The 27,610-nt window shown below is 37.4% G+C and overlaps 1 protein-coding gene across 7 annotated transcripts in view; it reads right to left on the reverse strand.

The window, feature by feature from the left end:
* The window catches only part of CEP128 (centrosomal protein 128), a 202,878-nt gene extending 176,798 nt beyond the window's left edge, over window positions 1–26,080 (reverse strand). For 2 of the 7 annotated variants that reach the window (XM_087952040.1, XM_087952034.1), the window contains exons 1-9: window positions 25,905–26,072; window positions 20,559–20,702; window positions 18,656–18,742; window positions 18,403–18,526; window positions 17,989–18,107; window positions 14,779–14,870; window positions 11,027–11,099; window positions 4,071–4,187; window positions 788–874 (exon numbers count right to left, since the gene is read on the reverse strand). In XM_087952040.1, the coding sequence (XP_087808166.1) occupies window positions 788–874; window positions 4,071–4,187; window positions 11,027–11,099; window positions 14,779–14,870; window positions 17,989–18,107; window positions 18,403–18,526; window positions 18,656–18,742; window positions 20,559–20,696 (837 nt within the window). In that variant the 5' untranslated portion in view covers window positions 20,697–20,702; window positions 25,905–26,072. Of the gene's footprint in view, window positions 1–787; window positions 875–4,070; window positions 4,188–11,026; window positions 11,100–14,778; window positions 14,871–17,988; window positions 18,108–18,402; window positions 18,527–18,655; window positions 18,743–20,558; window positions 20,703–25,603 lie in introns of all 7 variants that reach the window. The other 5 variants (XM_026664338.2, XM_087952039.1, XM_087952036.1 and 2 more) reach the window with 5 other exon arrangements.
* Between the last annotated feature and the right edge of the window lie 1,530 nt (window positions 26,081–27,610).

Consider the following 27,610-nt stretch of genomic DNA (forward strand, 5'->3'; position numbering starts at 1 on the left):
TTAGATCAGATCTCTCTCTCTCTCTTTCTCTCTCACCAATGTCAGCAAGCCACCGTCAGTCAAAATTCATATTAGTGGTCCCTGGAATTTAAAATTATGAGTTTGGTGGTCCCTGAGGTCCAAAAGGTTGGCGACCCCTGGTTTAGACAATAAACAAAGGGTTTTCTTTTAAAAAAAGTTGCAATATTTAGGATTGAAAACCAATGAGAAAAGGAGTATATTTTGTCCTGTTTAGAGTGCCTTTCATGAAAAAATGTTGTGAACTAGGTTTGAGAGATAATTTCAGTCTGAAGCTCAATTTCTCAGTTCAAATCCCCTTTATAAGCAGAATTTCATGATGAAGATGGAGCGACAAACAGCAAGATCCACCATAATTCTGACTACACTTCATTAGCTGATTGGTGAATGCTTGCCAGGGGATAATTATTCTACTTGGAGAGATCTCCCTGCGTAATTTAGAATTATGATCATCCAAAGTTCTGTGGGGAGCTTATATTAGTAGAACAGATGCTCCATGCATACTATCATCATCAGGCTGAACACATGGCTTAACATTCCAATATGCGCAAAAATCCCTTCCATATAGAAATCCAGCATATGATGAGGAATGGTTTCAGATCAGTTTCCCTCCCTTTCCCTTTCTATGTTTTAAGACTTTCTATATCTTAACATGAAAAACATAAACCACAACTATGCCATCTGACAGTTCATGCAGCTTTTTTCTTAATCACACAGGGAAAAGTCACTAAAGATACAACATCACTACAATAGAATTTTTAAATCTTACTTTGCTCTTTTCATCTTCCATTTTTGCAATTCTATTTTTCAAGACAATTTCTGCTCCATTGGCTTTAGCATCTTGTTGCTTTAAAGCCTTGAAAGAAAGAAAAAAGAGATATGGGATTCAAGGGAATAATTAATATATAAATATGCTAAACAATATTTACCTTGTTCTCTTTTGTCTGATGATACATATGAACTTTATGTACATATTATATATCGTTCAAAAATAAAAACTGATTCTGACATATACTAATCTGTGAATATCTCTGGTCCAAACATTGAATTAAATTTCACTGAAGACCTGTTCTTATTTTTTATCAGAGGATACCAACCATTGTACAGTATGGTACAGAGCCTATGCTTCATGCACGGAACTACAATTTTTTTATAAAGAGGCATGAATTGCAAGGAATTGCACAAATATTGATTCCATCAGAGGATGATAGCTAAACTCGAACCAGGCAATGAGGAAGTGTCACTTGATGCCTCCCATAAGGAGGTCCAGTTCTCTCTCATGAGCCTTTTTGTAGGTAAAACAACTATAAATGCTTTAGCTTCAATAGAAGCTCTCTTCAATTTCAGACCCAAGCCAGATAAAGAAGATAAGGCATTAACCCTTTATGTATCTGTACATTCAAAATCATCTTTTTAATCCATTGCTCTTCTTTCCAAAACACAGAAGTGTTAGATCTCTATATAGCTGGTATTCCTGAGGAAAATAGCAGACGGAGAGAGATATAATACTGCCAATTGTGCAAAAGGTGTCCAACTCTGACATTCAGCTTTAAGCCACTTACCATTGTTATATACGCCACGGGGGAGAAGAACTATAAAATTGCCACATAATTTATGGTTCCACTTCATAGCTTTTTTAGATGTTTAGTCAAAAACCTTAACAGTTTGGGGAGATAGGAAAAACATACCCAACCAGAAGAGCTATACAAGTTCTTACGATAATGTATTAAACCTTAATGCTCAGTTCTTGGTGACTTGCCAAGGAGAAAAACCTGCAAGATACTAATATAAGTTCTTCATGTATAACCCCACCCTGAAAAAACTTTAACAACCACATACACAGGTTGAACTCAACAAAGAGATGGGTTTGTACTATTGTAGCCCTCACTGTTATGATTTTATGGAAGATTATAAATATTTGGTTACACCAGAAGATATTTTGAACTGACTATTGCAATCACCAGTTACAGCCATGTTCTGGTCAGTGCAATATTATTGTACTGCACTCCTTATATCACCATTGTTCTGTTTTGCTGCCTGGGTCCCTTAATGTTGAGAAAATTTATAAATTGCATAAAATCTGCTTACAGGTACAATTTAAGGTCCTGGTTATTATCTTTGAAGTCCTATGTGGCCTAAGGCCAGGCTAGTGAAAGCTGCCCATTACATTCACCTGGCCCACCAGGATGAGAAGGCAAGGTATGTTGTGGATCCCATTTGATAGAGAGGTACATCAAGTGGGGCCACAAAAAAGGATCTTCTCTGTGATGATGCCTTCACTATGCAACATCATTCCCCACATGTACAATCGGCCAGCACCTTGTGACTTTTCCAATAGGCCCTGAAAATGTGACTTTGTCAGTGGGACTGGGGACCACGAATGAAAATGGAATCAAATAAAACAAACAAACAAACAAACAATGCAAGATAATGTCCAAATGCAATCTACTGTATTACCAAATACAGTATCACCATGTATAATCTGAAAATATAATTCTTTATAGAATAGAATTCTTTTTATTGGCCAAGTGTGGTTAGACTCACAAGGAATTTGTCTTGGTACAAATGCTTTCAGTATACATAAAATAAAAGATACATTCATCAAGAGTAAAAAATCATAAGGTATATTTCATATGCATTTCAAATAGATCTCAATCAAGGCAAAAACCATAGCAACATGTTCCCACTATAGTAAAAGGTAAAGGGAAAGTTTGTATGAAAAACGTTAACAAAATATTCACTACCAAGCATATGTAATTTTTTTTTAAATAACAACAAGGTATAACACCTTGTAAAAGTGCACATTTGGGTTTGCAGGGTATAGTATGGTATTAAATTATACATCAACTTCCTGAATCCAAAATAAGCAGAACCCCAAAAGCAATGGAAAGAAATTGCTAGACATCGTGAGAATATTCACTGCAGAACTTAACCACTTTCATTTCCTCTTTGCTCTAATCAATCACAATCTTTTACAATCATTCAAGGTAATTTAAAAAATGAAGGAGAATACCAGGAAAAAAAATCTCTGACCCAATAAGAGCACATGAAGTTGAAAAGCTATTACTTGTACTAAACTTAACATGTGTGGTAGTTTCCCCCTCCCTTCTTCTTTTTAATGTGACCTCTAGTGAGAAAGCCACTTTTTTTTTCAAAACTGAAAGCATCCATCTAAATTAATATCTAGTGACTTATACTTCTCTATATAATCTGCAATTGCTTTTCAGAAAAATGCACCCAGGTCACTACATTTATTAAAGCAACCAAATATGATATTAAACTTTTCATAGGCTCTGTGAGACAACAGAGTAAAGTCAATTGAAAATGACTGCCACTAATTGCCCAGACGTTTAAATTAATTCCAAAATTATAAGCTATATATTTAAAAACCCTAGCTTCTCAAGTACAGGGGTGGAGCAAATTAACTACCTCTCCCCTATGCACTTTATGCATTCTTTTCAAAGAAAAGGTAGGAAAGGCTTTCATTTTCTGTTCCAAAGCAAATAATAGCTCAGTTTGCCTTCACAGCACAGACTCTTGTTCTCCTGGGTGCATTTTCATTCAAACACAGCTGATTATACGGCACCAGGAAACTGGCTACCCATTACATTACATTTACCTCTTCAAAAGAAAAATATGTGCTACTGGCTGTTAATAATACCTTCAATAGTTTAAATCTTAAATGTACCTGAAATTGTTTTAAGACAGCATCCTTTCAACTATTGTATAATGGGAACCAATACTCCCTGCTTCCAGCATGAGAAATCTTTTTATGTGTGTAGAAGCAGAGTTACTAGATCTGGACTTGAAATTGCACTGGATAGCAACGGAGAGATTTTCTCTATTGCTATGCTGTCAACCGGCAGTTATTTAAATTTTGCTGTTTAAATCTGGGAGCCACACTTCATCACTGTCTTCTTAGTTTGCAGGACTTCTATCAAGGAGGAGGGGAGGGGGCAAAGGAAGTCATCCCTTTAATTTACTCAGGCTAGATTGCTAACATGAAGCACTTTTAAACAGTTTTAAACATATACCAAGGCCTTGATGCTTACTTCCTGCAGGTGTGCAGACATGTGTCCCAGTTGGTCTTGGCGTCTTTCTACCAATTGCCTTTCTGATCGGATTTCTCGTTCAATCTCTTGAAGTCTTCTCTCTACCCGCTCTGATACCTATATGAGCATGCAGATTTCAGAGAAGAAACTTTTGTCACCATGTTAAAAAAGCAAACATAAATGCTCCAAATTCATCACAAAGAAAAAGGAAAGTAAGTACCAAGACCCAATTGCATATTTGATTTATTCCAAACACTAACAGTGTTATAAGATGCGCTTATTGTACTAATGTGAACCGGATAGTACCCTGAACAAAACGGAATCAATATGGTCATATCTGGTTGGAATCTGTTTATTAATGGAAGATTCTCTTGCATTTTTTTTTCACCAGCAGAACAGGGAAATAGACATTCCCTTTGCCCTGGTTTTGATCTGACCTCACAACTGGTCTACTAACCTTCAGCACAAAATGAGAAATAGCATGGAAAGACTTCAGATATAAGGAAATTGCTGCAAATCGTTTTATTTTGAGTTGTGCTGATAGAATCCTCTACTGGATCATAGGAACCTCCTTTCCTTAAATAAGACCATTAGTTCAGCTAGTTTTGGTACCAGATAGCAGAAGATCTTAAAATTATGAAACAAGATTTGTCCATTTCTATCTAGAAATGCAGGAGTTTGAATCTGCAATGTTCTATAAGCAATGAATATGCTATACTACTGTGATTTAGCCCGTTTTAAAAGCTAAATTTATCAAAAAGATCCATAAACCACTCATAAGACATATTTATATGAGACAGCTTTTATACTGCTAAATGTCCATCAGTGGAAGAACGCAATTTAGGTACAACCTGCTATCTTACAATTAAGCTGCAGCTACTCAAGCAATAAGTTTTACTAAGAAAATATCTCTTGTGCACTGCTACCAATTAACTTTTCTCCCTATCACCATTTGCATTAATAATACAGTGGACATGAAAACTAAGAATAGATGGATTAGACTATTCTAATTGTTTATACCAAGTTGTGCATTTGTTTACTTGAAGATCTAAGACTCTGAAAATAATTTAAGCCAGAAGAAATCTTAGAAAACAAACCAAGCATAATATTTCTGTTTACTGGTGGAGTTTCATATCCTGCCTAGTACTTTGTCATTCCCCTTATAGTAACATCAAAACAAATTACTGTATGTAAAATAAAATGAATCCAGATATGTAATTTTGCACTTCAGTCTTTTTTTTAATCTCCACTGTTTTCCCCTTGGAAAATTACATCTGTATCCTCTGATGTTAAGGCATTGATGAGATCCTGATCTGCCTAAATTCAGCACGTTTATTGCAACCATTTGCTTCCACACTATATCCTAAGAAATAGAGACTGGGTATTATTTTCATTTGCATCGCAACAGTATGGGTTATGGAATATGAAAATGCAATAATCATCAATCAAAACACGGTTGCGCCACGTCCAGTAAGAGATTCCCATGCTAAAGCTAGGTTATGCAGCTACTTCAGACACAAGGCTGAATCTCTATTCCAACATTCACATCTGGATTCTGTTAAATTAGCAGGAAGAGCATTTTGATATTGGCAGGAATGTACATCTCCTCCCAGGGCTGCTAGCTGTGTAAATGTAGAATTAGATCAGGGCAGTAATGTGAAAAAATTGTATTTCCATATATCAATGCCAGCATATTTCCACATATCAGTGCCATTTTTTTTAATTGTTATTAAAACTTTCCTAAATGACAAATGAAGAACTGAATTAAAATAATGTCTAACTTTCAAATAATAAAATATGACTGAATGAATTAGGAATTTTATTTCAATTGCAATTCCTTGCTTCAATTTTTTTACTTTGTAAGATAGAGGAAGCATTCATGTTTGATAGGAGCTGAATTTTTTCCCCTTTATTTATTTGCAGACACTACCCTCTAGTGGCAAGTAGCATTTACTTAGCATGTCTTTAAACTTTCATTTGCACAAGTGTTTTTCAAAGCTAGAAATGATACACTGCTGCCTAGTCTACCTTGTTTCCCACATAAATTCATTCACAAATGAAAGTAACTTTTTGTACAGTGACATTCCTAGTTTTTAAACCTATTTTTATATATGTTCTGCTGTTAGTTGATTTGAGTAAAAAATAATAATAATACAAAAGATGCAAGATTTTCTTTTTTGTGAGAAAAGACATTTAAAAAATATCAATGTAATGAAGACTTAGTTTTCAAACTTTGAGGGAGGGAATAGTTCACCAGTTCTGAAAAAGGAAGTAGGCTGCTCTCCCCTTAAGAAATCATCACTGGATCTCAGAAAATTGAACTATTTTTGTCTAGTCTTCACTTTTCCATTTTAAAGTAGGTTATTGAGAAGATAATTGACATCTAGCTCCAGAAGGCCCTGGAGTTAATGGCTTATCTGGACCCTTTTCACTCATGCTTTGGACTTGTTAAATCACTGCAATGGTCACATTTATAGACAATATCTTTCAGATCTAGAATGTGGGGAACAGTTATTTTGGCCTCTATGACTCTTAGCATCCTTCAGTGTCATGGATCATGGATACTTCTGGACCATGTTAAGAGAGGAGGAACACTATTACATTTATTCTCCTCCTTTTTCCAGGGCTGCTTTCAGTTGGTGATGGTGGGGAGAAAAATCTAGCCCAGTGATGGCTAACCTTTTGGGGGCTCCCATGCCAATAACTGCGTGCGCCCTTGTGTACTCACGCTCACGTGCCATCATTCAGAAGGCAATGCCCCATGCCCTTGCGCAGGCACACATGACCTGCGTAGCCCACACTGCGTGCTTTTGCGCCTGCACACATTACTTCCGGCATGCATCGCGTGCTTCTTTGCATGCGTGCATGTCTCCCACACGCTGCCACACCGCCACGCTGCCACACCACCACTCATGTGTGCCAGATACCCAACAATCAGCAGGTGGGCGGGTGGCGCATGCGCAAGTGCAGTAGACCTTTTCTGGACGAGGGTTCACGTGCCGGCATTAATGGCTCTGCGTGCCACTTCCAGCACGCGTGCCATAGGTTTGCCACCACGGATTTAGCCTTTGATTCCTATTTTTCAAGGTGTCTCAGAGATTTATTCTCTTCTATTCAACATCTACATGAAGCTGAGGAGGTCATTCATTTGCAGAAGCCAAGGTATCATCAGTACAGTGATAATACACTATTTATATCTCCACCCTGTGATAACCAAGTAATGCTATTAAGGGACTTTCTAACGTCTAAAGGCTGGGGGGATTTGAATGCAAAAGAACATACTATAGCTCAACCTTGGTAAAACCAAACTGCTGTGACTTTTGAGGCACCTTGGTGCTGGAGTTGTTGTTTTTTATCTCTGAATAGAGTTGCACTTTCCCTGGCATACAATTTAGATTGTCCTCTTGGTCTCAAGCTCCTGATCCAAGGCTAGAGGGCCTTTGCAAAAATCTATCTTGTGTGCCAATTGCACTCGTTTCTCAATTGAGAGGCCTTGCTCATGAACACACTGTAGTCGCCTCCCAATTACAGTAATGCATTGCGGCTGCCCTTGAAGACCATCCAAAGGCTGCAACTGATCTAGAATGCATAGGGCATAGGGAATTTGGAATATGCCTTAATATGCTTCTGTAGCAGGGGTTTCAAACTCACGTCGTCACGGCAGCGCCACATGATGTATCAGGACTTTTTTTCCCTTTGCTAAACCGGGTGTGGGCATGGTCAGCGTGCGACGCATCCGGCCCACGGGCTGGGAGTTTGGCAGCCCTGTTCTATAGCATCAGTGTTCTATGAATTCCACAGGCTTCCAGTTGGTTTCCAGGTGCAATTCAAAACCTTATGTAGCACAGGCCAAGTTATTTGCAAGTCTGCTGGTTTCAATAATTTCTGTTCACCGTACCAGATCTAACATGATAGGTATGCTCTAGTTCCCTTCTACAAAGTAATATTATCTAATAGAACCTAGAAGGCATGCCTTCTCTGTTGCAAAACCTGCCCTCTACAACAGTATCTCTCATCCCCTCCCCTAAAGATTCAGATGATCATTACCCTGTTATAACTTTTCCTTAAAAATTGGAGTCCGGATGTTAGACGAACTCAATTGGTTGGTTTGTTGTTTATCGGTCTGCTATTGATTTGCAAGTGGGAATGGGTTGTTTAAATCTTAAGTATATCATATTATTTGTTAGAATCATTCAAACTATTTTGGGTTGTTACTTGTGAAAGGTTTTAATTTGCTGTTAGTCTCTCACAGGCTCATTCGCAAGATAGCAGCCAGATAAATTGTTAAAATAAATTAAACTAAGATATTCATGAAGAAGATGTTAAACTCTGTCTGCCATCCTGTCATACATATAAACTGTATTTACAGTTGACAACCTGAGAATGGAAAAAAGGTGAGATTTAAAAAAAGGGTTTTTTTTGTTTTCACATAAGCAGTATTCCTAATGAGAGGAGAGAGGAAACTGAAATAGATTAAGAAGCTGGCAGGAAAAGAGTTGTTGGACTTAGAGGAGGAGGAGGAAGAAGAGGTAAAATGACTAGCAACCAAAATTTTAATTATACAGTTGCAGACACCTGACAAAATATTAGTTCCTCAGTAATTTAAATCATCGAAGACAGGTTAGCAGAGATGTTACTACATAGGGAGCACCAAACCGAGTGGGATCAATCTACCAAGCATAAATGCCCAAAGATAGAAAAGGGGATCCTAAGGTCCATTAAAATTGTCAAAGACTGACAGCCACATTCTAACTGAAGCTCTTTGTTAAACCTATGGCAAATGTAACTGCACACTTAAGAATACTTAAAGAACCCGAACAGAAATGTAACACTGCAAGAAAAGAGTCGATAGTAATAGTAACTGATTACTATTAATTGCTAGTACTTTACTAGCAATTACTAATAATTGCTAGTAATTGCTAGTAAAGCAATCTGGCCATATATCAATGTACTGTATTCCACTTTCTTCTGAAATCAGCAAGAAGAGAGAGGGATTAGTTTGTATGCTTTAGCTGAATGACACTTGCATAATTAGTCTTGCAGGGATGAAAAAGAAACTAGTCTCTTTTCTTTTTTGAAATTACAAACAACAGGGAAAAAATGAAGATGGTTCTTGTATGTGCACAATGCTCTTCAACTGCTATAAGAACAAAAAACAATTACTGATGACTGATAATGGGTCCACAGGATTCCAGCCATAATAAAACTATGGTAGCATTAGAGTCAGTTTTCCCTCGCCACAAGTAATGTCCATTAACAGAATCTAACAGCTTTACTCCAAGGGCTACAACTACAATATCTTGATCTATTTGCTGTACTTGGGAAGATTTAGACTCATTTGACTAAATCCCCAACTCAGAAAAAGAAACTGACATAGTTCTATAAGTACAGTAGGAAAAAAACATAAATGGCTATGGATGAAAATTTAATTGTTATGAAGGGACAACTTGTGCTGAACTTCACATAGTACAACAAACTTTTAAAAAATCTATTTATTACTAAAACTCCTGTTTCTGTTACCTTTAACTGGGCAAAAGTGTGCTTCATAGGGCAATAATTTTTGAACCAAAGCACTTCAAATGGACTTATAGAAATCTGGGCCCCATGATTCATGTGGAATTGAAAGTTGGCAAATTTTACAAACTGTTTATGACATAAGAATTATCATAAAATATGTTATGACATAACACAAAATGCCATAACATATTTCGTGTTGATTTTTGACTGTGCTACAAAGTTCAACATGGGTTATTTTCCAGGCAGATACATCTGAATCTGTCCCAGCTTTTCTTCTGAAGTTAGAAGTTCAGTCACTGTTGAAAGCATTAAGGAATCTCGTGAGGAAATATGAAAGGATGACCCAACAAATCACAGGTTGTCTAGTTATTTTTAAATGTCTGTATTATTTTTACATGGCTACAGACTAGCATAAATGTTGAAATGGTGGGAAGATTCAAAAACCAGAATGAGAAAGTATTGTGCAAGGAAAGGTATGGTCTTATGAAATGAAGCCTCTTTCCAATAGAACTGATTCCTGGGCTTGATACAGAGGGTAAATAAAATTATGTACAAATTATTATTAATCGTATATTGTAATAATAAATGTTTAATCTATTTCATTACTATACAAGAACTCCAGATGAGAAATTAGACAATGATAACTGCAATGAAAAATAAATCTAATTCTATTTTTTTAAAATATCTCTCTACCAATTTCCACAACAAAGCAACTGAAGTACCATGGTCATAAAAGTCATTTGTTCCCAGTCTCATTGGGATTTCACAGGTAATTTGATCCACAGACCTGAATCTCATACTCCCCTCTCTTCCCCTATCATACTGACTCACAAAAGTAAAGAATCCTGTTATAACTGTTACAGTACATTGCCAGATGGAACCCAGATTCAAAACAAGGTTGGTTTCTATTCTGAAATATTCTCATCTGCTTGGAAATTTAATTTCATACATGAATCTGACGGACACCTTCTTCTGAAAATCTTCTGAAAATAGAAGACATTTAAAGATTTAAATATATGTGTTTATATGAGGCTTGACTCCTCCTCAAATATTTATTCATCATGAAATAAAAGGAGTGAAATATGAACATACTTACAAAATATATAAAAATAGCTCCCAAATTTAATTCAGATAAAATTCAAGAAATTCTAAATAACAAGTAGAAAAGGACATATACCGTTATGTTTTTTATATAGAAAAGCTACAATCATATTAAAGTCTAAGAGGTTTCAGCTCAGACACAGGCTGGAACTTTTTTCTAGCACTCCATATTTATTTTTATTTATTTATATATATATCTAGATAGATGATAGAGAGATGATAGAAAGATATATAGATACATATATACAAACACACACACACACACACACATTTATAAATAAATCCAAATCCAAAACCTATTTAAGAAATAATGATTATTGATTTTTCAATACCCTTACCGTTTCCTGTCTTTGCGATTCATCAAGTCTGCCAGATATATCTTCTAATCTTTTTTTCATATCTGCATCACTTCTTAGAGTAAAACAAAGAAAAGCACATAATTCTTGAAAGTATACCATGCACTACATTAAGCAAATTATTTTCTATCTTTATTACAAAATTGCACTAGCTTCTTATTTTCAAAAATCCTGTTTTAGAACAGGATTTGTTTTGCTTTGTTTTCTCTCTCCTCTAATGAGAAGGAACCCCAATAAATGGGAATATACCAAATAATTGAAGTTTATAGCATAAATAGATGAAGAAGTAGTCAGATGGCTTAATTCTGTTCTAACTACTTAGAAACTGCTAATGTTTCAGAATGAAATGGCCTGCTTGTTGGCAGGTATTAATCACTATTATTATATTAGTGATTAGTGAACCTCGGTGGTGCAATGGTTAGAGTGCTGTACTGCAGGTTACTTCTTTTTTTTTTTTTTATAAAACAAGTTTTATTAATTTTTAAAACACACAAATTGTCATTATTCATTACATGTTTAAACCTTTTTTCATTGTCAATTTAACAAGTCAGATAAATTATAATTCTGTTTTAAACCATTTCCATACAACATACCAAAACCTCTTATTCAATTTCTCTTTACTTCTCTTTACTCTTATTCAATATCATTATTATTATTTCATCTGTTTCTTTCTGACTTAGTTACCATTATTCTCAATCTATATTTCTACAATTTTTAACTAATTCTCCCCCCAAAAAGACATATACACACAACACACAAAACATAAAAAAAATCTTTTTGGAAAGTAACTTGGACCCAGGTGTCTCTCTCTTCATGGACTTCAATTATATTCATGCTCATCTTACATATCATTACTTATTTTATTTACCACTCTAAGCCTTCTATATTAACTTCCCACATATTTCACACTTCTTACTTCTATCTTAATTAATCATCTTAATTTGAATCATTATATTTATATCTTTTGTCCATTTTTTTATCATCCCTTTGTCTCATTCCTTATAAAAAAAAAAAAGAAAATAAGTTTCTCCTGAAATCATTAATCAGAGTATGATGCCTTTCTATCTCCCCCCTAAGTTAATCAAATTAATCTTTAAAATAATATCTAATACCCAATCCGATTTTGCTTGGTACATTCTATCTAACTAATACATCCAACATAATTAAGTACATAATTAGACAATAAATCCAAATATTAAAAAAGATACTATAATAAAAATTTTATAATAACATCAATACCATAGTCTTATTAAACTCTTTAATTAAAACAATATTCTAAACCTCCCCTATTATTAAGTTTTAAAGCCAATCATTTTTAAACATTTTAACATTTTAATCTCTTATCAACTCTTAAATCATTACAATACTACCATCTCATCTTATGTACCTTGCAAAATCTTTTTTTTTAAAAAAAATTATACTTTATCCATTATCCAAAAAAAATTTCTTTTTTTCATTTAATTTCAAAACATTGTAGCTTTTCTCCACCTTTTCCCTTTCTTTCTTCTCCCAACAAACCTTTCTACCCCCCCCCTTCTTCTAGCCTCTGCCTTGCCAGCTTCCCTTCTCTGTCGTATTCCTTTTCCCTTTTGTTTACTATCATCATATTGGTTTTGCACCTTATTTTTCCCTTTCTTAAATGTTTTTTTAGATCTTAAGTCCTTAAGTCCTTTAATTTTCTTCTTTTCTCTTCTTTTCTTTTCTTTCTCTCTTCCTTCTTTCTGGATCAAGTTCTGAGATTCATTAAAATGGCTCCTTTCTTTCTTTCTTGTTCCTCTGCTGTCTTCATCTGTTGTAATGTTTGTTGATAATTAATAAGCGCCATTTCTAAGAAAAGGAAAGCTTCTTCCACACCATCTTTACCATTTTTTTTGCTTGTTCATATTCTTTTCTTAGTGCCTCAACAGAAAGAGCCATTATAAATCTTTTCTTTTCTTTTCCCCTTCTTTCTTCTTACAACAACCAGAATATTCAAAAGAAAATAAAAAAAATAAAACAGTCCCAAAGTTATCAGTCAGTCCAAACCAAGGCAGAGTTCTCACTTTCTCCTTCTGGGGTAATATCAATCCAAGAGAAAGAAAGTCCAAATCTGTTTAAAATCTTATTGCAATATATTCTAGTCTTCAAATCCTTAAGGCATCTGCTCCAACAAAGTCTTAGCATACAAATGTTTTCTTTTTAATCCTCTCTCTTCCCACTCATCGCTTAAAACCAATTTTCACCTAAAAGAAATAGGTTTCTTAATATCCAGTTATTTATTCCGTAGGAAAAGAGGGAAAGCTATCCTTTCAGCACCTTCAAACAGCCGCTTTTTTCCTCTTCTGGCAGGTATTATTCAGAAAGTCATACTTTTCAGGAATTTTATTAGATATGTCTTAGAGTCCTAGGAGCCAAGAAAAACTTTCTCCTCTCAATCACTTTCTCCACTTCCTCCTGCGCATTCTTACCCGGCTGCCAGCTTCTTTGTGGCGGCCATTACAGACCGCCGCTGCACCGTCCTGGGAAAAGGGAGTTCTGCCGGCCAGGGAGGGAGTCTGCAGCACCCCCAAACCCTTCTCCGGATCCCCCCTACTTCAGCTGCCCCTGCAGGGCAGCCTAGCTCCGTACCCGGCTGGGTCGGAGCCCCAAAAACGGCTAGCGCGGCAGGGATCGCGCAGCTTCGCAAATCCCTGCCGCTCGCGAAGCCGACAAACCGGAAGTCTCCACTGCAGGTTACTTCTGTTGATTATCTGCTGCCTACAATTTGGCAGTTCAAATCCCACCTGACTCAAGGTTGACTCAGCCTTCCATCCTTCCGAGATGGGTAAAATGAGGACCCAGATTGTTGGGGGCAATATGCTGACTCTGTAAAACTGCTTAGAGAGGGCTGTAAAGCACTATAAAGTGGTATATAAGTCTAAGTGCTACTGTTATTGCTGTATTACACTTGTATAATGGGCCCTGTATTAGTTGCTAATAGGTTTGGGTACAATTCAAACTCCTGGTTTTAACTTATACATTCTTTATGGTTTGGGTGCCTTTTTCAACCAAAGTCCACTTGGGAGAAACTGCTAGTCATGTCCCATTTTCATGAGCTAAGGGAACTAAGGCCAAAAAATGGTATTTTAACTTATGGCACCAGTACTGAATATCTTCCCCTAAAAAAGACTAGTCTTTTTGGTGACTGATTTCTATAATTTGTTTACAGACTCTATTCAAGATAGCTGATGATTATTAAAGCTCTAAATAATTTGGGATCAGAGTAGAGCAAGCAACATCTCCTATATGTATCTATCCAGGCACTGTTCTTCCCCAAGCTGCCAAGTGAAGTTTTGGAAGAATTTTATAAAGGACAGGGTCCGATGAGGGACAGGTTTTCCAGCTGTATAATTGCAATTTTAAAAAATGCCTTCCCAAGGAAGGTAACTTTGCAGCCACTTAGTATTATTTCCATATCTGGCTACGTTATTTCTCTTCAACAAGGCATTTTTGTATGCTTTATTTTAACAAATGTCCACATTATATCAAAAATTGGCTTTGATATATGTTATTTTATTGCTTTTATTGGATTTTTAAATATTTTTATAACTTTGATAATGTGCCAGAGAACTTCTGTTATTAGGCAGATGTAGTAAAAATAACACATAATGTAATGCAGGAAATGACTGAACAGCACCATCTAACATCAAATATTTGATCCTAATGTTAAACATTCAAGTTTCTTCACCAACCAAAGTCATTATTTAATGTCATACCGATTTCTTCTTGTAAGTTCTCTGGTGAGATCTTCTCCTAAGCGAATTTGTTCACTGCTGAGATCTCTAAGTGACTGGTGTAAAGAATGCAACTGCAGTATGAACACATACAGAATATAATTAGCTGTTTTGAACATATTTTTCTATCATTTAGTATAGATATATTGTATATTTTTCAGTACGCTTTTCAAAATACTGAAAGCTACAAAACAGCTACAATAACAATAATTAGAAAGAAGGACCTAATTATTAGATTTTTGCATCTTTGTATATTAAGATCTATTCAAATTAGACCAAAAGACCCAGGTCAATCCTATGTAACTAGTTCAGGGCAAAATTTATTGAAATATTTTAGTATTTAGTTTTCTTTCAGAATTACATAATATTCTACAGATTTTTTACTCAAATGTTTCCTTTACGCTAAAAAATGCATTACTTTTTTTCAAAATGTTATTATTTTTCCAATTACTGGCACTACCTTTTAAATATCTGCTAACTGAGATTTAAGCCAGTAAATATTGTTCACCCAAGACTCTTAAAACACTCTTCTTAAACTATGTTTTATTATATTGTTGATGTTTACTGTTCTAAATTTCTCTCACCTCTCTTTAACTATCTTGCTATGCTATTCTTAGATTGATAAGTCTCTTTCCATATTAGCATTGAGCAGTGACTGTTTTAAACATTTTAAAATACACTAGCTATTTTAGAGCCCATTTTATGAAAAGCCATTACCAAAATCTATTTTTGTTCTCTAACAAAAGAAATTGCAAATAGTAACAGCAGTAAACATTACTCAAAATAGTAGTTCAAGTAATCCTTAGATTACAGCAGTTTTATATACAATTTATACAGTTATTCCTATATAATACATAATAAATATATTGGATTGCACTGATAAAATGTAGTATCACATTTAAAACCTTTAAAAAAATTACTATTAAATATGGTTTGCTTAGCTATTATCTAAACATTTCACCACTTGCATGCTGAAAGACTACATTTAAGCAATTAGGTTTAATAAGCTTAGGACATATCACTAAAATTAAAAATATACTGGATACGAATGTTATTGGGAATGCGTAGCATTACACAAAATAGAAAAAACATTTTAATGGTTCATCTTTGAGAAGAAGATGGTACATTTTTAGAACACAGTAATATTAGCAGCACACTAGAAAATTCCACGTAAGCTTTGAAAGTACTAATTGGCATAAACTGTTTTATTTTGAAATGCAAGAAAAGAAAATTGCTTTAGTGCAATTTAAGTTTGTTTTCTTTTCTTCGTGATTGTGATTAGTAACATGGAGCAATTGTCCTAAAAAGATATACAAAGTCCCACTAGCCCAGGAAGAAAAAAACAAACAGGAGTCATCTACAACAGTGGTCCCCAACCTTTTTTGTACCAGGGACCAGTTTCACGCAGAAACACTTTTTCAAGGACCGGGGGAGGAGTCGAGTTTGGTGGTTTGCTTGCAGACGTTTCATTACCTGACTAGGTAACATCTGATGTTGTTACCTAGTCGGGTAATAAAACGTCTGCCAGCAAACTCACCAAGTTCAAGGCGCCAATGCCTCCTCATTGCAACCCTGAGCGACAGATATTCTCTTCTATTGGGACATTTAAAACGGAGGGTTTCAGCTGCAGATTCAGGAACTGCGCCGGGCTGAAGAGCGCCTTCAAAACTGAGCGCTGGGTGGCGGCCCACGGCTGTCTCCGCGGCTCAGGACAAGTCCCTGCAGGATGGCTGAGAAGCCCCGCCTCTCGGCCCTGCCTTCCTCAGCCTCATCCCTCAGGTGTCTCCCTCCCTCCCTCAGCCTCATCCCTCAGGTGTCTGCCTCGTTCCTCTCTCAGTCGCTCTCTCGCTCCTCCACCAGCCCAGGAAGAAACTGCTTCAAAGAAACCGGCAGGGTGGCTTTTCCTGTCGGCGCAGCTCCTCCAAAGCGACCGTTCACCCCCACCCCGCCGCCCGCAGTTCAATCCAGTGCTCCGTTCTGCCTGCCTGCCTGCCTGCCTGCCTTCGTTTCTGGTTGTTTCGGAGCAGCTTCGGCTGAGTAAAAGTGGCGAATAGTTAATATTCTCAGCCGAAGCTGCTCCGAAACAACCAGAAACGAAGGCAGGCAGGCAGGCAGAACGGAGCACTGGATTGAACCTGGATTGATTGGCGGAGGGGTGGGGGTGAACGGGCGCTTCGGGGGAGCTGCGCCAACAGGAAAAGCCACCCTGCCGGCTTCTTTGAAGCAGTTTCTTCCTGGGCTGGTGGAGGAGCGAGAGAGCGACTGAGAGAGGAACAAGGCGGGAGGAAACCGAAGCCACTGAGCCAGAGAGTAGGACAGGCTTTGGTTGCTTCCCTTCCTCCCCTTCTTTCATTTGTGTCCTTGATCCCTGATCCCAGCAGCATTCACCGAAGGCGAAGAAAGCCGCCATTTTTATTTTATTTTTTATTTTCTTTGTGGCCCGGTGCAAAGTGATCCACGGACCGATACCGGTCCGCGGCCCGGTGGTTGGGGACCCCTGATCTACAATATACAATTCAAACATTCTAGTTAACATATAGGAGAGACAGAAGATTAACGGAGTTTAACTACAAACATCAACTAACAATCAGTTGGGGGGGGGGGGGAATCCTTCAATTCACAGCAAATGGATAGACTCAGCCACACTTTCAACCCAATTAATATTTAGAACAAGCCAAATCCAAAATTCTAGGGAATTCCAGAAAGCCTGGCACTCAGACAAATCAGCCATCAACAGACGCATTCAAATAAATATTTTTATATTTTACACCACTGACATGAGATAATAAAAAACTAGAAATGAAGCGAAACAACTAAAGCACATCCCTTTCAGCAAGCACATTCAGGTAAGCAAGAATTAACATCAAATAAACATCATGCAGAAGGCAATCCTCCAATCAAAGAACCACCAAAGGGGAAGCCACACCCCCACCAAAACTGGCAGGGCAAGCTACTATATGTCAATTTCCCATGCTCACTCACACTGATGATGTTACCTAGTTGGGTATGACGCATCTGTAAGCAAACAACCAAGAACTTCACAGATATACAGTAATTTTCAAAGTCTACATCAACAACTTAATGCTGAATTATAGACTTCATTATAATTGGCAATAAAGTAAAAAGGACTTGGAAGAAGTGGTTACAGGGGAAAAACCATGAGCCTATGTGCTTTTAAGAATACCTACTCACCTGGTCCAATTTACCTCGCTGATCAACAAATCGAACAGCAGATCTAGATCGTCGCTGCCTGGTACCTAGTGTTGTACTGTAATCTTTGAGAGGAGAGGTAGGCTTGACATGATGAGCTTCTTCACAGAAAGAAAGATAGGAAAATCAACACAAATTTCCCCTGAAATATAATCCATAAATGAAGGACTGTCTATTCTTCCATGAATCTGCCAAGATACCAGTATTAATCTGTTCAAACCTTATATTTTCCAGCATACTTACAGGTATACATTATTCACACATAGCTACTACAAAGCAAAATTAATCAATAAAGAGTTTGCTATATCCATAAAACTATAAATGTACTGTATATTCAATAGGACGCCCACAGGTTAAGTAAGTATATGATTACAGCATGAGGTTCATTAAACATACCTGGGGTTCCACCATCCAGGTCACTCGCATACAAGCTTGAAAGAGATGCGCTTCTTACTCCAGAATTTTTCAATAAACGTTGGTTCTTCAGTTGGCCCAGGGACTCTTCCAAAGTTTCTTTAAGCTATATGAAAATGGCAACTTGTTAGCTAGAAGACAATTTTCCTTCAAAATGCACTAAAGAATAGAACAGAAATAGGAATGTTATACTTGTACAGATTCTAATTATTAAATTTGATCCATAGCTGCTTACATTTGCAATGGTTTCTGCCTGCTCATTGTTATACTCTCGATATTGGCCCAACATCTGATCCACATGTCTTAAATTCCAGTTTGCATCCTTTAAATGTGAGAAGAAAATATAATTAAACTATAATCCAGCCTATAAATACTGAATGTGAAATGAGGGTTGAGCGAGGGAGGTCAATATTCAAAACAAGTAGTTTGTGTGCTTTTCTAACCAAATATGTATCCTTAGAGTCACAACCAGTTTAATCCCCATTGATATTTATGTTGTACTTATTTATTCAACTTTCTTACAATTATTAATATGGTGCCTCCTTTTAGGGTTCTAAGGAGATCCACATCAATATAGTTGTCAAAAGTGTATTAAATTTGTACTTGCTCCAACCTAATGTTTCTTGACTTTGGCAGCTTTATGATGTGTGGAGCAGTTCCCAGAATTCCTCAGTCAGCAGTGGTTAGGGAATTCTGGGAGTTGAAGCCCATACGTAAAGTTGTCACTATTAAGAAATGCTGCTCTAATCAATTAACCTCATAGTCTGCCTAAAGTTATAACCATGTTGAATATGTGGCAGTATTCAGAAACCTGCATATATTACTGTTTTCTTGATTGTAGGTAATTTAGGAATATTAAAACTTAGTGAACCAAAAAGACTACAGGAAGTGAACTTGTATGGAGTTAAACCACTGACCTGTGTAGAAACTATCTAAAACTATCTAAAAAAAACTACAGTAGAACCTCAGTTTTTCAGGAGGCAACTGGACTTTCTGGGGTTTTTTTGAAGACATTTTGCTTCTCATTCAAGAAGCTTCTTCAGCTTCTGAAGAAGCTTCTTGGATGACAAGCAAAAAAAAAACGACTTCAAAGAAAAACCAGAAATTCCAGTTGCCTCTTGAAAAAGCACCTTTGGGACAACCATGACCTGGGTGACTGAGATTCTCCATAGACATAAACCTGTCTCAAATTTTCTCAGGTTTATCAATGACTGAACCTGGAATCTTTTGCATGTAAAGTGCATGCGCTATGACTATGTTATAGTCAAGCACAAAAACTGATGACCCCTCAGCATTTTGTTCCCTATTATGGTCTATTTTCTTTCTTTCTTTAGTTAAAAACAGATGCTTAACTATATCTAAATATGGAGAGATATAAAGCACATAATCAATCGGACTTCCCAATTTATATTCAAATTGTATTTTTTAAAAAAAACAAAATGTGGGTTTTAGTATATTATGAATCATCTTGGCCATTTTTATAAAAAGGTTATGTAGGTATTTACAGTTTAAATCAATAAATAATTCTCGCTTAGCAGCTGTCCTGTTTAATGACTGTTCAAAGTTGTGATGACACTGAACAAGTCGTTTTATGAGTGGTCCTCACCCTTATGACCATTGCAGCATCCCACGGTCACATGATTGAGATGTGGGCATTTTGCAACCAGAAGGCTTTTCAACCATCACAGTGTCCCACAGTCATGGGATTGCCATTTGTAGTGCACCCCTTCCTTAAGAGACTCAGCCATCCTCGATAACAAGTGTTTTGTCTCTAACTTAGCCTTTTTTGAGAAGAACATTGAAACAGTAGCTAGATTAAATCCAAACAAAATGGAGTGTCTTAATATTCATCAAGATGTTCTGTTCCCAGACTAGTCTTTTTACCGGATGCCACTGCTTTTGAAAAAGCAGGTCTAAGATTTGATGTTCTTCCTGTATTTATAGCCACTGCTTTATGAACAGATAGAGGCTAAAGTCTGGGAACTACTACTAAACAAACTACTAAGAATCAGACTAAATAAACAAACTTCTTCCAGGCTCAGTGTTACAAATCAAGAAAATTATTTGACCATATAGAATTAGAACCCTTCCTTGTAATTCTACAAAATTGTTCTTTAAAGTAGACCATTCATAGCAACCTGTAAAGTGTTTGCTAAAGTGTGAATCTTCTCTGCAACATCTTCAGTTCCATGATTTCGGATTCTGGTTGCTCTTATAGGACCCCTTCTTCCAATTCTACGACGAATGTTATCAGAGTCGCTGGATGAATCTGCCATTGGAAACTTAAGGGTGAAAAAGACTCACATTAGCAAATTTCATTACATTTTATCAATTGCAGTATCATATCACCAAGAAACAAACTCAGAAAACATGTTGACCTTGCTTGGTTCTCACATACATACATACAATGATACTGTGCATACTGTGCAATTATACTGTGCATCCAATTAGAGACTGGACTGGCATCTGTCAGAAATGGTGTAGAGTCTCCTGCTTGGGTGGGTGGGAGGTTGGACTAGATGACCTACAAGGTCCCTTCCAACTCTGTTAATCTGTTAGCTCCATCCTCCTCACTTTGAGAACACTTGAAAAAGATCTTGAAAGACAGGTAGATTCAGCACACATTATGTACAGATCTATTGTTTATGCATAGCCTAGACTTTGCCATTTCCTTAATATATCACAATCTTATTAATCTGTGCTTCCATTAATAATGATGACAAAACCTACCCAAAATGTGTAAAGCACTAAAAAAGCATAGATAACACACTATATTGAACAAGGTTAATTTGAGGCATGCCTCAGTGTTGAAAAATGGTGATCAATCACAAGGTTCAACACTATAAATTCTGTACACAATCCAGAATGAGAAGTCAAAGTTGTTTTGTCTTGTTTTTGAAAGAGCAAGGATTTCTGAGAAATTGGATTTTTCTTCTTTTTATGACCCGGTAGGCCCGTGATGGCGAACTTATGGCACATGTGCTGAAGTGGCACACAGAGACACCTCTCTGGTACGCCAGCCGTCACCTGTTTCTCTTTTGGGTTCTGGTGTGTGCCTGCGCACCTGCCAGCTGATCTTTGTGTGCGCAGGAGCACTGGAAACTGGAAGATCAGCTCCCCGGCACACACGAGCTTCCAGTTTCCAGTGTGCACATGCATGCCAGCCAGCTGATCTTCGCGCGCGCATGCATGCCAGAAATTGAAAGCTCAGCTTCCCAACATACACATGCACACCAGGGAGCTGCTCTTCCGGTTTCCGGTGGTCCCCCGCATGCGCGTACACACATGCTTCTGTTTCGGCACTCAGTGCCGAAAAGGTTCGCCAACACTGCTATAGGCCCTTAATTCAAAATAAAGTCAGGGAGACTGGAGGGAGCTGAGCATTTACTGACCGGAAGCCCTTCCTGACATTACTATTGAGTTCACAGCAGATTTTTTTTTTCTTTGTGACCTAAGAAAGAAACATCTGTTGCTACAGTACCTAGGATTGAACTATCAACCTTTCAAGTGGGAGGCAAGTGTCTTCACTACTAGACCACCATGCCGCTCAACAAGCTTAAATGAGTATTTACACTGAAATATCTGAATTTTGACCACTGTTCTTCATGGTGTTCACAGGATTGTAGAACAATCATCTTCAAAGCTCTATACTGTAGCAAGATTATAGAATATACTATAGGAAAACCTATACTATAGATTGCCAAGCTTCTTGAGGTCACATGATCACCATTTGCAACTTCCATGTCACTTCTCCAATATGCAAAGAAGAAGCTAGCAGGGAACATCACAAGTTGCTGAGGTAATTCTCCCGCACATGTATACCCTCTCCCAACTCCTTTGCAGCCACAGCAGTCACTTGCACAGCCCTGCAATCCTCAACTCCATCAACCAATCAAGAAATGACAACACAGCCAACCTCCCCACCAGTATATATAGGGAGACGGCAGCTCCGATCACGCTTTGCTTGCACAAGCACGAAGCCGAAAGCACCAGCCTGAAGATGGTGAGTGAGACCTCATCTGAACGTTGCCAAGATACTCTCCATCTTCCTTGGGAAAAGACCTGAACACGCAAGTAATACTGTCCAACAGCTCACTGATGGTGGTCCTTAAGTTCATTGTTAAGTGCAATCATAGCTCTGGGATTAAAAACTGTTCACAAAACGTATGGTCTGAGTTTTTATTGTTCTGTATCTTCTGCCAGAAGGTAACAGTTAGTAATGTGTTACTAACTTAAGAACTACAATGATTCACTTGACAAGTGTGACAAGAAATGTTGTAAAATGAGGTAAAATTCACTTAACTGTCTCAATTAGGAACATAAATTTTGGGTTCAATCATGATTGTTAAGTTGAGAACTACCTATATTCTTGTTGCCTGCTCTTGTGTGTTTGGGGTGGGAATGTTTGAAAGAAATATCATAGTAACCAATCGTTTCCAGATTGTTATCGTTATGACTCTCAAGTTTTCAAAGATATCACTATACTTCCTTTTATAGCAGTTTTAAAGAATCTAACATATGTAAACTGTGCGTGATTATCCAGACATGTAATATAATTATGCACATACATTAAAAGTTTATATTAATATTATTATGGTATAGCAAATAGCAATTTGTTCTAAGTACCTGATAATCACTATAGCAAACCCTAGCCATGAAAGGAGATTTCTAAAAGCTACTATTTTTAGTACAACTCCAAAAACAAAACCTTCATTCAGAACCCACATTACTAAACAGCAAAAGAAAGTCTCATTACTTCACTGCCAGGATCAGTATTAAAAGAAAAAGAAAAGTTGGCTGAATTGATCCCATTCATCCAGAAATAAGGCAACCCAGTTAAGAGTGTTTACAGTATCTTTTTTTCTGAAACAGAATTGGACTGATTCTGCTATCTGCCACATTATTCTACAGTTTACATTAGTTTATAGATTCACAGAGACTGAAGAGATCATTCTGGCCACTCAACTCAACTACTTCTCCATATAGAAATCCAAATTAAAGCATCTCTGAAAAATGGTTGCCGTCTTTCTACTTGAATATCCAGTAAAGGATAGTTTAGCAACTCTCTCACCAATCAATTGAAAGCCAGAATGGTTTTTCTGTTAATAAAATGTTGCAATCAGAAATTTGCCTTCCTCTTTCTTAAATCTATTATCCATCGTCCTATTTCTGAGATGACAGAGAACAATTTTTAGCTTTCTTTTGTGTGACAGCCTTTCCAATACTGCTTAAAAACTGTTCTTATACCCACTCAGTTCTCAGCTCACTGATATAGTTTTTGAAACACATTATCTTTTCCACATATGCCATGAACTGCAAAAACTGAAATATAATAATAGAAGTTGCATATAAAATCAAGTCTACAATAGCAATTATTTTTAAAATGCACCGTTGTACTGTATGTAAAACATCAATTTTTAAAACATTTACAGTATTCCTTAAAAATGCAGATTTCACTTATCCGTATAGCGAAAGAATAATAGGAACATTGACAAAAGTTTTCTTCCTATTCTAGTTTCTAGTAAAAATTGTGTGTGTGTGTTGTGTGTATTATGGTACCTCTACTTTGCAGATTGTACTAAACTAAGTAGAAACCTTTAACCTGTTCAGACAAAATTGATCTGTAAGTCAAGCTTTAATAATGTAACCAGTGACGTTTGTTATCATGTATTTCTACCATAATATTGTAGCAATTCAATTATGATCTACCTTAGAGCAGACCTAGACGGGGGATCCCAAAAAAGGCCAAAATTCTAGGGCATGCACCTAGTTCATACACGACTACTCACTTGAAACAGGGACATCCTCAAAATTGATTCATTTGAATTGAGAACAGTAATCTCTACCTTTGATAAAGTAGTAAAACAAATTAATGAAAAGGCTAGTTTAAAAAAACCATTGCAAATCTTCAAGGTGAAGAAGCTCAAGTAAGCTATCAATGAACTTAACAATCCTCCAGAACACAACTTACTCCCCAAAGCACATAATGTCACAATTGGAAATAAAATATAGACAGGATAGTAGGGGGGAAAGCCACACCCTAGCAGACTATCAGCAAAAAGACACTTAGGAAACTTTAAGTACAACTTCTCCAAACTTCATATAACAGGAAAAGGGAAGTTGAGTCAAGCTAAGAACTTAGGGGAACATTTATATGTGCTGAGCACATATAATTAAACAGAATACAACCATTGAAAAAGTAGGTTGAAAGGGAGCAAGGGAAAGCTTTGTTATAGTAATCAGGAGCACCCTATACTGTGATTCAGGAGCAACCATCACACCTATTTTTACCTATCAAATGTAGAATATCTTCAGCCTTTAGGCATAGTTCCCATTTCCATCTCAGTACAGCACAAAATACTGTAAAGGTTATCAAGCTATCTCATCTGCTGAGGGAGGGAGGAAGGGAGGAAGGAAGGAAGTTTAAAATTGATTTAATTCAGTCGTGATTTGCCTTAAGACAAACATGAATGTATACTATAAGGCACTGCTAGAGTACAATTTTCCCAGGAAGCAGGATTAACCCCTTCATCCAGCATACTGTTAAAAATGCAAAATTTTGCCTCTTTCAAAATTTAGTATGACTCATAGGTCTCAACAATATCACCACTTTAACATATATCCGTTTGCAGCCTCACATAACCACATGGATGGAATATACAACTGAAAGCAGACACATTTAAGAACTGTCACAAATAGCTAACACATAATCACATCATAAAATAAAATGAATGAGAGCAAGCTCTTCCAAATCAGGCAGTTTTTTAAAAAAAGTTTTAGTTTATAAGCCATAGTTATTCCAAAAATACATACTGCATGAAGTTCATATGCACAAACATAAACTGAAGACACTTTTCATTTCACTTGAAATCCTTCCTATGTTTTGTTGCCTTAATCACAGGTACACTAAATGTGTTTACTCTAAATGCCCCTCAATCTGCACACTCCATTTTACTCAATGGCTCTTCCTCCTAATCCAGCAGATATACTGTACAGAATTGCCGCCTTCCCCAGTGTTAAGGTTGCTGAAATCAACAGAGTTTATTACGAGTCCTCCTGGTCATAGACCTCATAGAATAACAGAGTTGGAAGGGACCTTGGAGGTCATCTAGTCCAACCCACCTCTTGAGCTATTCCAGATAAGAATGATAAGAAAGAAGAGGCTGGGTAAAACACGAATCACCTTTACTTTTGATGCACATAGTCGGGCTGCATGACTGTTATCCGTTTAAAGCGTTGCAAAGTTTCTTTTGTCCGGATACTATAATGACGCTTTCCTGGCCGAATTTCAGTCACCCGAAACTCGGGTTCCGCCACTATAAGACCACGATCGATCGAGATCGCACGATCAAAGGCAATGGCTCTCTCCACCCCACGCGCGGATGCACCCACTTCCGATTCTCTCATTCAACACTCGCTGTCATCACATCCACACGCTTATTTCCACACTGGGCCCCGGACACTTCTCTGATCCCGGGACTAACCCGCGCCTTCTCACATGAGGATAGTTGTCAGGAAAGAAGCATGACTCCCGGACGCCTCCGGCTCCAACTGTCCAACACCCGCCCCGCTGCCGCTATGGCAACTTGAACTAGCCGCCCTGCCACCGAGAGAGAGCGGCCTCGCAAGGCGCCAGTGCCCCTCGGGCGCCTAGCATCCTAGGAATCGTAGTTCGAATGTCCCGAGGCACCGATTGTTTCGAGTCGGCAGGAAACTACAGCTACCAGAATGCTCCGCGACGAGCCGTCTAAGGAACAGTCAGAAGCGCCGTTCCTCGCTGCCGAAGAACCAGTACAGCAAGCAGTAATAGAACAGGCTGCGCCTGTTTCTTAAAGGCGTAGGGCTTCATTTTAGCTCTGCGCGGTTTTGGTCAGTCAACATTCCTTACAATTAGTTGGATTACAACGAGCTGTCCCAAAAGCTGAAAAGGGGAGACCGGGGTTTTATCTCAGCCTGTTTGTAACGCATTGGGTAGGAGAAGACTGCAGTACACAACGACGTCATAAATAGGGCCGAAAGACAAATAAATCTACCGTGGACCTCACCCCATTCCTAAGAGGTCCGTAAAGGGGGCGTGCATAAGCGCACTAACGTCGTACTGTGTTTATCTGTATTTACTCCCTTGTTCTTGTTTATGTTCATACATATACTTGTTATCTTGCACATGTTTGACAAACAAATAAATAAAATAAAGAGAGATGCTGTTTTTGCTTTAAAACTTTATCTGGGAAATGGGTGGGATGGGTGATGGACAATGTCAGTTACTCTTATACTTTTCCAACAATTGCTGGCTTTTCAGTAAGAAAACGAAGGAAACTTAGAATCTTACAAGCAGACAGTTTAAGAAATGAAGTCAACTAGTCTGGAAATTTGGGAATCCAAATTCCTAAAACATCCCAAACAATTGGCCCACCAGCCTTTTGCTTAAATACACCCAGTGAAAAGCAGAACACCATGTCTTATATAATTGTTGAAGTGGACATAATTGGAAGGATGTTGTAACTATAACACAGGTACATAAACTTCTATTTATCAAACCACTAACCCTAACCCTATATGGCTGTGAGACCAGGACAGATGAAATAAATGGCCATAACCGAATGGTGTGTGAAACTCATCAGAGCAAAAAAGGAACAAAAGCCCCCCTTTCTTCACCTAACATTCAGAGGAAATGTGCCATCCTGTAAGTAGAATCCATTAGGTCCTGGCCTGCCCAACTGCTTCAATCTCTTTCCATTGTTGTTGTTTTCCCCCCAATTCTCTGTTGATTTCTCTGAACCCATTTAACTTCTCTAAATTCTTCTAATTAGATTAGACTAACCCAGACTAGAGCCCGGTATTGCCAATGGGCTGTGACCAATGCAAAATAAAGGAAAACAGTTATTTCCCACAATTTGAAAAAAAGTTACAATTAAACATTTTCTCCCAAGTAACAGCTAATGATTTTTTTCCAATAGCCTACTGTATTCTTACATAGTGTAAATTTAAAAAAATTTAAATCCATTGGCATTCAGTACTTCAATTTAAAAAACAACAACTACCTAAATCTCCAATGAGCATTCATGGCAGTTGAAGGACCTCTCCCCTGGTCCTTACTCCAGGGCCTTAACCACATTACAGCCACAGAGTTTTGTCTAAAACTTTTGTGGATTACTGCATGCTACGTGTAAAGAAACATATCCAGGCATCA

This window comes from Notechis scutatus, chromosome 1, assembly GCF_049901735.1.
Source record: "Notechis scutatus isolate UNSWTSFEM ecotype Mainland chromosome 1, rNotScu1.2, whole genome shotgun sequence".
In the NCBI taxonomy this organism is placed as follows: domain Eukaryota; kingdom Metazoa; phylum Chordata; class Lepidosauria; order Squamata; family Elapidae; genus Notechis; species Notechis scutatus.